At 41.0% G+C, this 12,795-nt stretch overlaps 1 protein-coding gene across 1 annotated transcript in view; it reads right to left on the reverse strand.

Moving 5' to 3' along the window:
* GMDS (GDP-mannose 4,6-dehydratase) overlaps positions 1-12,795 on the reverse strand; it is a 476,281-nt gene that overhangs the window by 80,530 nt on the left and 382,956 nt on the right. The window contains exon 8 of the mRNA XM_029242638.1: positions 11,952-12,070. Coding sequence (XP_029098471.1) covers positions 11,952-12,070 — 119 coding nt within the window. The remainder of the gene's footprint in view (positions 1-11,951; positions 12,071-12,795) is intronic.

Below are 12,795 nucleotides of genomic sequence, written 5' to 3' on the forward strand. Positions count from 1 at the left end.
GTTGCCCAATCTTATACTGCTTTCACATTTCATCTGTCCCTTGTATTCACTGTTGACAAGTGTCATTTTCCGTCAATGACCCATTTCATCATTAACAGCAAACGCACAGAGCTTACGATGCACCCGGCCCTGCTTTAGGTGCTTCACAAATGTTAACCCATTTAACCTTCACCCCGACCCTGTGTGGCAGGGACCCTTATTATCCCCCTTTTACAGATGAGAAAGTGGAGGCGCTGAGGGTAACTAACTCCCCGGGAAAGCTGCAGAGCTGGGATTCAAACCCAGGGAATGTGGCACTGCGGCTGTGCTTTTATACTTCACACGATATTATACCACACTGTGTGCAGAGAAGGACATGACCGCGTCGTGAAAGAGGGAAATTAAATCAGCATCCTTGGGGAAAGAGGTGCACGCCCCGAAGGCCTAGAGGCTCAATACTATCCTTGGCCTTCCAGGCTTTGCTCCATCTCAGTGTGTTTTCTTTGCTCGTTTCTGCCTGGTGTCTGACTGTGCAGAAACCGTTCCCAAGAAGGACTCGCCGGCCCTGTCAAAAGTCACAGCTGCAACGGGGACGGCGGGGACGGGACCCGGGAGCAGCCGCGACTACCCTGCTTGTCCTCCAGCTGAGATCGGTATGCGGCTCATGGGGCCCAGAGAAGATCCAGGGGAAGGAAATTGGAAAAAAAACAAACAACAGAACATGACTTGCAGACAGCATTCATAAAGCCATCATGATTTCATTATCTGGCCCTGAGAAGGAATTCTGCCTTTTCAGACACACTGTGAGGAACATGCAACGTAAGCATTCTGCTCCCACAGCCCAGCGACGCAGGTACGGGGCACGCAGGTGGGAGCTGCCACCCACGGAAGACTCAGACGAGAGGGGCAAAGCAAGACCTTTAGTTTGTCTGGGACCTGAGCACCTCACGCCCATGTCTCTTTCTGGAAGAGTTCAGGAAAAGGGTTCAATTTCACCCAAATTTTATATAGCACTTGAAGGCCATGTCTACTAGACCACCAAAAGCTTGACTTGCGGTTTAGCCTGTCATCTGAAACAAAATGAAGGTCACTGCCTGAAATGTGCAGTAGATTTTAGTGAAACTGACTCCAGGGCTTTACTGCGCCTTCCCTTCGGATGGAGAAGTGGGAAGAGGGGAGGGCTCAGACCCGCCAGGAAGCTGCTACTCAGTTTTGAAGGACAGAACAACACTCCCAGCAGGTACTCCACACAACTCTGTTGTTTGTGTAGGATTCTAATATAACGTAAGTTTAGAAAGTGCTGGGTAAAACAAAGTTAAACAGATTCCTTACTGGTGATTCTCTAAGAGGGGTTAAAATATTCAATATTCTCCAAATGAACTAGACAAGGAATGCCTTTCTAAGACATTTCCTTTTTAAAGAATTCTCAGTTTGCGAAAGACTGTGCTAGGTATTTAAAAAAAAAAAAGGGTATTAGCCCATGGGACTACCTACGGACAGAAGGATGACCTGGTGACTGAAAACGACACATGGTCTCCAAAGTGGGAGAATGACCAAGTTTCATGCATTTATCAAAACAGAGTCTTGTTTGGGAATTCATTTGTAAGACTACCCCTAACTTCAAAAAACCGTGTGTTAAGTTGATTTCTTACTACAAAAGCATGTCAGTTCATTATAGAACATTCGGATATAGAGAAATGTATTCAGTAGAACGCTAAAGGTCACACATAATTCTGCCATGTAGAAATTGCCATTTTAAAAATTTTGTGTGTTTTCTTCTAATTTTTTGTAGGCATATTTTTAGGGACTTTAGATCAGCCAACAGATCCTGTTTTTTTTCACTTAATATTGTCATAATCATACTCCATGTTGTTCAAATTCCTCTCCAGCTTTATTTTTAATAGCTGAATGAAAACAGTTGATCAAACTCACTTGAATATCCTTGATGATGGGCACCTAAGTTCTTTTTTGATTCCTTTTATTGAAAAATCAACTATATTGAGGTATAATTTACAAACAAAATGTGTCACAAGTGCATAATTTGATGAGTGAAAGATGCATGCACTCATGCAGACTCCACTGCGATCCAGATATCAGACATCCCCCCCACCCCCGCCACAGATTCCCTCTCCTTCTCCCAGTCGCTCTCCCGTCACGCTCAGATTCCTATCAGCACCACTCACCCTTTCCTAGAGCATCACATGCGCGGAATTACACAGTCCGTGCTCTTCCTGCAGGTGTGCCAGGTGTCACCCTTTCCATGAGTGAGCAGTATGCCTCGTGCGGACACATTGTCTGCCAGCTGATTAGACACTGGGGGAGCTAACGCTTTGTTAGGACTAAAGCTGTTATGCATATTCATGGATAAGTCTCTATGTCGACATGCATCTTCATTTTTTTTGGTAAACGTCTAGGAAAATCACTGGTCACATAGTAAATATAGACTTGGTTTTTATAAGAAAGCCAAAGTGTTTTCTGAACTATTCGTACTTCCATTGGTAATGCAGGAGCGCTCCAGGTGTCCCAGCATCCTCAGTAATGCTTGGCTCTGTTGACTTTCTCCGTTTTGCCATTCCAAAGGGAGCGCAGTGGGATCACACTGCTGTTTTTTTATTACATCTTTATTGGAGTATAATTGCTTTACAATGGTGTGTTAGTTTCTGCTGTATAACAAAGTGAATCAGTTATACATATACATATGTCCCCACATCCCCTCCCTCTTGCGTCTCCCTCCTTCCCACCCTCCCTATCCCGCCCCTCTAGGTGGTCACAGAGCACCAGCTGATCTCCCTGTGCCGTGCGGCTGCTTCCCCCTAGCACACTGTCCTTTTAACGCGCATTTCCTGGATGATGATCACACTGAGCATCTTTCCATGTGCTAAGTGGCCATTTGTGGAATTTCTTGTGTGAAGTATCTGTTCAGACATCTGGCCCATTTTTAAAATTGAATTATTTGTCTTCTTTCTTTTGAGTTACGGGAGATCTTTGTATGTTCTAGATATAAGTCCTTTGTCAGATGCAAATATTACATTCATTTTCTCCCAGACCAGTGTTTGCCTTTTCCTTTTCTTAGTGGTCACTTTCAAAGAATAGAGGTTTTTAATCATGACATTCATTTTGTCACTTTTTTCTTTTATGGTTCTTGCTTTTGGTGTCCTAAGAAATCCTTGCCTTTGCCCCCAATTGATCTAAATATTTAAGGCAAACACACACAAAACAAAAAGCCATAGAGAATGATAAACTGAACTGCATGAAAATGTAAAACTTTGGTATTTGCAAGGCACTGTTAAGAAACTGAAAAGGCAAGTCATGGGCTGAGAGAGTATATCTGCAAAACATAAAAACTCTCGGGGCTTCCCTGGTGGCACAGTGGTTGAGAGTCCGCCTGCCGATGCAGGGGACACGGGTTCGTGCCCCGGTCCGGGAAGATCCCACATGCCGCGGAGCGGCTGGGCCCGTGAACCACGGCCACTGAGCCTGCGCGTCCGGAGCCTGTGCTCCGCAACGGGAGAGGCCACAACTGTGAGAGGCCCGCGTACAGCAAAAAAAAAACAACAAAAAACAAACAAACAAACAAAACTCTCATAACTCAGGAACAGAAAACCACCTCAGACGTTTTTCCCTGCCCCAAGGTTTCAAAGCTTTTTCCCATGTCTTCATCTAACAGTTTTCGATTCCCACTCTTGCATTTATACCTCTGCTCCATTTCAACTAATTTGGTGTGCGGTTTGACTCTTGGGTTGAGATTCACTTTTTTACCCCATACGGTTATTCCTGATTCCAGCACCATTTGTTGTAAAGACTATCCTTCTCCAATTAATTACCTTGACAAGTTTGTAAAAATTCAATTGTCTGTATAAGTGTGTGTCTTTTTCTGGGCTTTATATTATTCTGTTCCCTGGATCTATAAATCTGTCCTTACGTCAATATCGCGCAGATTAAGCATTAAAAGAAATCTTAAAATCAGAGAGTAAGTGTTCTCCAGCTTTGATATTCTTTTTCAAAATCATTCTAGATCCTTTGCATTTCCACATAAATTTTAGAATCAGCCTGTCAATTTCTACCAAAAAAAAAAAAAAAAAAAAAAAGCTTGTGATTTTGTTCAGGAATATACTGAATCTACAGATTAATTTGAAGAGAACTGGCACCCCATCAAGTCCTCCAATCCAAGAACATGGTGTATCTCTCCATTTATTTAGGGCTTTTTTGATTTCTCTCATTGATGTCTTTTAGATTGTGGTGTACAGATCTTTTGTGTATTTTATTAAGTTCATCTCTATTTCATTTTTCTGATTCTATTGTAAGTGGTAATGTGCTTTTTTACAAATTTCAACTTCCAGCTGTTCCATGGCAGTACGGAGAAATACAACTGACTTCTATATATAGACCTCATATCATGTGATGTTGCTAAATGCACTTGTTAGTTTTAGTAGCTTTTTGGGTAGATTACTTAGGTTTTCTATGTACTACGTCACGCTATCTGTGAATAAGACAGATGTACATCTTCCTTTCATTTCTTTTTGTTTTTTTCTTTTGGCTAGGATCCAGGACAATGTTGAAAAGTTGGATAAAAGCAGATATCCTTGCCCTGAGCCTCATTTTTAGGAGAAAATTATTCAGTCTCTCAACATTAAGTATAATGTTAACTGTTGGTTTTTCTCAGAGGCCATTTATCAGCGTGAGGAAATTTCGTTCTATTCCTAGTGTGTTGAAAGTTTTATTTTATTTTTTAATAATAGTTGTTAAATTTTGTCAAATGCCTTTTTCTGCCTCTGTTAAAAAAATCATATGGCTTCTCTTTTGTGTTCTTAATATGGTGAATTACATTGATTTTCAAATGTTAAACCAAGCTCGCATTTCTAGAATACATCCCACTTGGTCATGGTGAACGAACTTTTTATATATTGATAGATTCAATTTGCTAATATTTTGTTAGTCCTTTTATGTTTCTTTGCTCTCACGGAATACTAGTCAGTATCTTTCTTTTCATGTAACATTTTTATTTTTAGCATCATGAGGTAATGCTGCCTCATCAATGAGTTGGGAAGTGTTCTCTCTTCTGAGTGAGTACAGAAGGGGTGTCACCTTCTTCCTTTCACAGACACAGAACCACGAAGACTTATACATATTTTGAAGTCACTTTTGGCAATTTGTGTCTTTCATGAAAGTTGCCCGTTTCCTCTAACTTGAAAAAGTCGTTGGCAGAAAGCTGTTCATAATATTTTCTTACTATTCTGTTCATGTCTGGAGGATCAGTAGTGACGTTCACTCTTTTATTTCTACTACATATAATTTCTGTCTTCTCTTTTTTTCCTGGATAGAGGTTTATCCAGGTTTTGGTTGCACTGATTCTCTCCACTGTTTTTCTGTTTTCTACTTCATTGATCTCTGTTTTTATCTTTATTATTTCCTTCTTTCTGTTTGCATTGGGGTTAATTTGTTCTTCTTTGTCTAGCTTCTTAAGATGGAAGCTTGGATAACTGGTTTGGGCTCTTTCTTCTTTTTTAATGTTAGTATTCAAAGCCACAAATTTCTCTTCAAGCATTGCTTTGGCAGTACCCCACATATTTTGATATGCTGTTTTCATTTTCATTTAATTCAAAATATATTCTAATTTCCCTCGTGATTTCTTTTTAAACCTGTGAGTTATTTAGAAGTGTGTTGGGTGGTAAGCTCTAGAAATGTCAACTAGGTCAAGTAAGTTTACTATGTTGTTCAGGTCTCCTGTATCCACAGGTATTTTCTGTCTACTCGTTCTGTCAGTTACAAAGAAAGGAGTGTTGACGTACACAAGCATAAAGTTCATTTGTCTTTTTTTCCTATCAGTTCTGTCACTATTTTGAAGTATCTATAACTGGGTGTAGATACGTTAAAAAGTATTATGTGTTCATGAAGAATCAACCCCTTTAAAATTATGAAATGACTCTTTATTCCTTCTAATTAAATGAAGTCTATTTTGTCCCATATAAATATAGCCACTCCAGTTTCCTTATGGTTACTGTTTGGACGTTTTATTTTTTCATCTTTTTACTTTTAAACTATCTATGTGTTTATATATAAAGTGTGTCTCCTGTAGACAGCATATTGCTTTTTTTTAATCAAGTCCAACTATATCACCCTTTTAATTAGAGTATTTAGAGCACTTAGAATGGATATAATTATCAGTATAGTTATGATTTGTTTTCTATCTGTCCCACCTGTTATTTGTTCACACTCTCTCTTCTCCCACTTTCTTTTAGGTGAGTATTTTTTAGGATTGCATTTTGACTCCACTATTGGCTTATGGCTACTTTTCATTTTGTTTTGTTTTAGTAGTTTCTCTAGAGTGTGCAGTACATACTTTTAACTAATTGCAGTCTGTCTTCAAATAATATCACACCAATTCCCATCTGGTGCAAGAATCTTTACAGTAATGATGCATTGCTTCCATCCTGTCCCCACTCTTTGTGCTACTGTTGTTATACAATTTATTTACATATGTAGTAGAAACCTCATAATGTATTTTCATTATTTTTACTTTCAACAGTCAGTTACCTTCAAAGAAATTTTAAAACGAGGGGAAAACGTTTATATTTTCCCACATTTTGGCTATTTCTCTTGCGATTCATTCTTCCGTAGAGATTCAAGCTTCAAACTCGCATCATTTTCCTTCCGCCTAAATGACTGCTGGCGATGAACCATCTCAGCCTTTGTTTGTCTGGGGAGTCTTTAATTCACCTCCATTTCTGAGATGGTTTCCTCAGGTACAGAACTCAAGGTTCAGGTTGCTTCCCGCAGTTTAAAGATGTTGCTCCGAGGTCTTCTTGCCTTGCGTAGTTTCTGGTAACAAAACTTTCCTATATTTGTTCCTCTGCAAATAATTCTATTTTTTCTCTGGCTGCTTTAAATTTTTTCTCTTTAGCATTTATTTTCAGTAATTTGGGAAATTTTTGGCTGTTACTTAATTCTGTTCCTGTGCCCTCCCCGCTTTTTCCCTGATGCTCTGATTACACATATATTAGATTGCCTGATTTTCTCTCACAGGTTAATCAAATCAAACTCTGTTCTCTCTTTTTTTTTTTCCCTCCAGTCTTTTTCTTCCTGTGCTTCATCTTGGGTCCTTTCTAGTATTATGTCTCTAAGTTTACTAGTTTTTCTTCTGTAGTATCTAATCTATTCTCAATGCCAACAGCGATACTTAATTTTTCATCTCTAAAAGTTCCATTTGGCTCTTTAAAAAACAAATATATTTCCTTATCTCTCCTCACTATACTCATGTTTTTCTTAAAATACTTGACATAGTTATAACAGCTATTTTACCTTCTTTATGCACTCACACCATCATCTTTTTTATTCCTCAGTCTGCTTTTATTGATGGATTTTCCCCTTGGTTTTTGGTCACATTTTCCTGCTTCATGACAGTCCTACTAATTTTTGGTTGAATGCTGAACATTAAAAACTAAGGAAACAATCCCATTTACCACTGCAACAAAAAGAATAAAATACCTAGGTTTAAACCTGCCTAAGGAGGCAAAAGACCTGTATGCAGAAAACTATAAGAAAGTGATGAAAGAAATCAAAGGTGACACAAACTGATGGAGAGATATACCATGTTCTTGGATTGGAAGAATCAATATTGTGAAAATGACAAAACTACCCAAAGCAATCTACAGATTCAATGCAATCTATCAAATTACCAAAGGCATTTTTCACAGAACTGGAACAAAAAATTTTACAATTTGTATGGAAACACAAAATACCTTGAATAGTAAAAGCAATCTTGAAAAGAAAAATGGAGCTGGAGGAATCAGGCTCCCCAACTTCAAACTACACTACAAAGCTACAGTAATCAAGACAGTGTGGTACTGACACAAAAAGAGAAATACAGATCAATGGAACAGGATAGAAAGCCCAGAGATAAGGTGACCATATGTGCATGGGTTTATCTTTGACAAAGGAGGCAAGAATATACAATGGAGGACAGACAGTCTCTTCAATAAGTGGTGCTGGGAAAACTGGACAGCTACATGTAAAAGAATGAAATTAGAACACTCCCTAACATCATATACAAAAATAAACTCAAAATGGATTAAAGACTTAAATGTAAGGCCAGTCACTATAAAACTCTTAGAGGAAAACATAGGCAGAACACTCTTTGACATAAGTCACAGCAAGGCCTTTTTTGACCCACCGCCTAGAGTAAAGAGAATAAAAACAAAAATAAACAATGGGAGCTAATTAAATTTAAAAGCTTTTGCACAGCAAAGTAAACCACAAACAAGAAGAAAAGACAACCCTCAGAATAGGAGAAAATACTTGCAAATGAAGCAACTGACAAAGGATTAATCTCCAAAATATACAAACAGCTCACACAGCTCAATATCAAAAAAACAAACCATGCAATCAAAACATGGGCAGAAGACATAAATAGACATTTCTCCAAAGAAGACATACAGATGGCCAACAAACAGATGAAAAGACTCAACATCACTAATTATTAGAGAAACGCAAATCAAAACTACAATGAGGTATCACCTCACACCAGTCAGAATGACCATCATCAAAAAAAATCCACAAATAGGACTTCCATGGTGGCGCAGTGGTTAAGAACCTGCCTGCCAATGCAGGGGACACGGGTTCAAGCCCTGGTCCGGGAAGATCCCACATGCTGTGGAGCAACTAAGCCCGGGCACCACAACTACTGAGCCTGCGCTCTAGAGCCCGTGAGCCACAACTACTGAGCCCGTATGCCACAATTACTGAAGCCCATGTGCCTAGAGCCTGTGCTCTGCAACAAGAGAAGCCACCGCAATGAGAAGCCCATGCACTGAAACGAAGAGTAGCCCCTGCTCACCACAACTAGAGAAAGCCCATGTGCAGCAGCGAAGACCCAGTGCGGCCAAAAATAAATAAATAAAAAACAAATAAATTCATTTAAAAAAATCCACAAACAAATGCTGGAGAGGGTGTGGAGAAAAGGGAACCCTCACGCATTGTTGGTGGGAATGTAAATTGATACAGCTGCTATGGAGAACAGTATGGAGGTTCCTTAAAAAACTAAAGATAGAACTACCATATGACCCAGCAATCCCACTACTGGGCACACACACTGAGAAAACCATGATTCAAGAAGAGTCATGCACCGCAGTGTTCACTGCAGCTCTGTTTACAATAGCCAGGACGTGGAAGCAACCTAAGTGTCTAACGACAGAGGAATGGATAAAGAAGATGTGGCACATATATACAGTGGAATATTACTCAGCCATAAAAAGGAATGAAATTGGGTCATTTGTAGAGATGTGGATGGACCTAGAGACCGTCATACAGGATGAAGTAAGTCAGAAAGAGAAAAAGAAATACCGTATGTTAATGCAGGGGTCCCTAACCCCTGGGCTGTGGACTGCTACCAGTCTGTGGCCTGTCAGGAACCGGGCTGCGCAGCAGGAGGTGAGCGGTGGGCGAGCGAGCCAAGCTTCATCTGTAATTACAGCCTCTCCCCATCGCCCGCATTACGGCCTCAACCATCCCCCCCTCCCCCTGTGGAAAAACTGTCTTCCACAAAACCGGTCCCTGGTGCCAAAAAGGTCAGGGACTGCTGTATTAACACATATATGTGGAATCTGAAAAAACTGGTACAGACGATCTTATTTACAAAGCAGAAACAGAGACACAGACGTAGAGAACAAACGTATGGATATCAATGGGGAAGGGTGGGGGTTAGGATGAACTGGAAGGCTGGGATTGACAGATATACACTATTGATACTCTGTATAAAAGAGATAACTAATGAGAACCTGCTGTATAGCACAGGGTACTCTACTCAATGCTCTGTGGTGACCTAAATGAGAAGGAAATCCAAAAAAAAGGGGACATATGTATACGTATGGCTGACTCACTTTGCTGCACAGCAGAAACTAACACAACATTGTAAAGCAACTCATACGCCAATAAAAATCAAAAGAAAAAGAAACGTTATGCTTTTGAGTCTAGATTTTACTGTATTCCTTTGAAGAACACTGGGCTTTGCAATGGCCGAAGGCTAAGTTATTTGTATCCAGTTTGATCCCTTTGAAGTTTGTGTTTAAGCTTTGTTAGCCTGGGTCTAGAGCAGCCTTTACTCTGGGAATCAGTCCCATCAACTGAGGCATAGCTCTTCTGGAATCTTACTTCATCCCCTGAGTGAGGATGGTCACTGAGTGAGAACGAGGTCTCTCCATTATAGCTGAAGCTCATGTGCCTCTCAAGCCTGGGAACGCTCTAAGAAACCTTCAATTCCACCTCCCAGGCAGTTCCTCATCCAAGCTTGTGGAATGTCCTCTTAATATTCAGTAAGGACTCAGTGGGATCCTTATGCACGTTTTGGGAACTCTTTTTCTTTGCAGATCACCACGCCACAGGCTCCTCCTCACACGGCTCCACAACATCCAGGTGCCTCAGACTCTCGGAATTCTGACCTCCACCTCCTCGGCTCTCAGCAAACGGTTGTTCTCTGTCGAAGTTCCTCTTCCACGCTCCCTGGTGGAGACCATGTCTCCAGGAAACCCGGGGTCCTGCACTGCCCGTCGCCCAAACGGTGTTTTATATATTTCATATAGTTTCCTAGTTTTTCAAGATAGAAGGTTTAATCTGATTTCTGTTATTCCATCATAGCTAGAAATGGAAGTCCTTTCTTATATTTTAAAAGTGAATCTCGGAAAAATGTTTGAAAGATCTTCAAAAAGTTAAACACAGAATTACCACATGACCCAGAAATTCCACTCCTAAGTTTATAAGCCAAAGAACTGAAAGCAGGGAGGGACTGAAACAGATATTTGTATACGCGTGTTCACAGCAGCATCATTCACGACAGCCAAAAGGCGGGGGCCACCCAGGTGTTAACAGATGATGGAGAAGCAACACGTGGTCCATCCACACAATGGAATATTACTCAGCCTTAAAAAGGAGTGAAATGCTGACACAGGATGGAACCTGAGGACATCAGGCTCAGCGAAATAAGCCAGTCACAGAGGGACAGATCCTGTGTGATTCCATTGATATGAGGTCCCTGGAGTCATCAAACTCAGAGACAGAGAGTAGAATGGTGGCTGCCAGGGGCTGGGGGAGGGGGAGGGGAGTTAGGGTTTAATGGGAACAGAGTTTCAGTTTGGGGAGAAGAAAGAGTTCTGTGGACGGATGGTGGTGATGGTTGTCCAACACTGTGAATATACTTAATGCCACTGAACTGTATGCCTGAAAATTATTAAAATGGTCAATTTTATGTTATGTATATTTTATCTCAATAATACAATCACCAAAAAAGAATCTTCCATCTGTAGTGAAGGATTTCCCCCAAATCTTTCAAATATTCCAATAAAAATCTGACTTCAAAATGTGTGTAATGCAACAAGTAGCTGTAGTGTGTGGATCATTTGGTATAAAGTGGGGCACTGACCCAGCTGCAAGACTCAGGCGAGGTCTGCAGGTGAGACGGTACTCACTCAGCAGTGCAACCTCCTGACCTTGATGGCTGTACTGCATTCACGTTCGGCAATGTCTCTGTTTATAGGAAATACTCACAGAAGTCAGGGGGACGGGGCCTACTCTCAATGGTTCAGAGAAAAGAATTATGCTGGTCATGCATTTGAAACTTTTCTGTAAGTTTCTATGGTTTCAAAAATTTTAAATATAAAGTGAAAGTACTGGAAAAAGTTTGTGTAACTTTTATGTTATCACATTGATCTGTTAAGAGCAATTAGCAACAGTAAAATCCTAGTAAACTGAGTATAAACCATGATACAAAATTTAAAGTTAAAAAAGTAAAAACCTTAAAAACATATTTAAAAATTAAAAGAAATTTTTAAAAAACTGAGTTTAGGCGGTGACAAACATTTGACTCTCACTATAACTGGGACCGAGTCCCTGCTTCATGCTTTACAAGAGCAAAGAGGGAAAAAGACAAAATGCAGGCAGAACAGCGAGCACACGTCTGACAAACGTCCATCAGTCATACTCACACGATGGTTTTTCCGATGTGCAGAAACGACTTCTCTACGAATTCCCGGACGCTGTGGACCTCCCCCGTGGCTATGACAAAGTCCTCGGGTTCATCATTCTGCAGCATCAGCCACATGGCCTAGAAAGAGAGGCAGAGCCACGTGAAAGCTGGACCCAGCGGCCCCTCGGGAACTATCATGTCACCAACGCACATCACCGGACAGGGACAGTGCTAACAGCTAAACCAAGGCACGCACAAACTCTCAGGAGTTTATCTGAGCACACGTTGATTCCAAAGGTGTTCAGGAGGCTCCCCACGCAGAGACGGGGGGGCAAGGCTTTTACAGAGTAGAAGTGAAGCGAAACAGAGCAAAGCAATTATTTGACTATCTGGGAAGCCGGGTGAGCTACTGGTGAAGTTTCACTTCCTCGGATTCTGGTGCGGTGACCCTGGCTACCAAGGGCTAACGGCCTCCTTGTTTAGATGCTTTAACCTGTGTAGCCAGACGGTGACGACGAATCTAGTCCACTATCCTAACCACGGCAGTCGTGGTTCTCAAACTCTAACGTGAGACAGAATCATCTGGGGACCTCTGGGTACAGCCCAGGTGCACAGGCCGGGCAGCTGTTGCAGCACCTCTGTCTGCAGCAGGACCTTGGACTACCGTTCACAGGTATGAGATGCTGAAGAGCGTCTGCACCGAATAACCTTTCCATAGGATATTTAAGAATCATGGAAGGAAGGCAAGAAAACATCATCTAAGGACAGGTGTTTATCCTCCAAAGTAGGACCAAATTTCTTAACAGTAAAGTTGGAAATTTACCACTGTGGTGACACGGTAAAGCAAAATATTCAACAATCCT

The sequence above is a fragment of the Monodon monoceros genome, unplaced genomic scaffold (genome assembly GCF_005190385.1).
Source record: "Monodon monoceros isolate NGI ecotype Baffin Bay Population unplaced genomic scaffold, NGI_Narwhal_1 Super_Scaffold_3, whole genome shotgun sequence".
Classification (NCBI taxonomy): Eukaryota; Metazoa; Chordata; class Mammalia; order Artiodactyla; family Monodontidae; genus Monodon; species Monodon monoceros.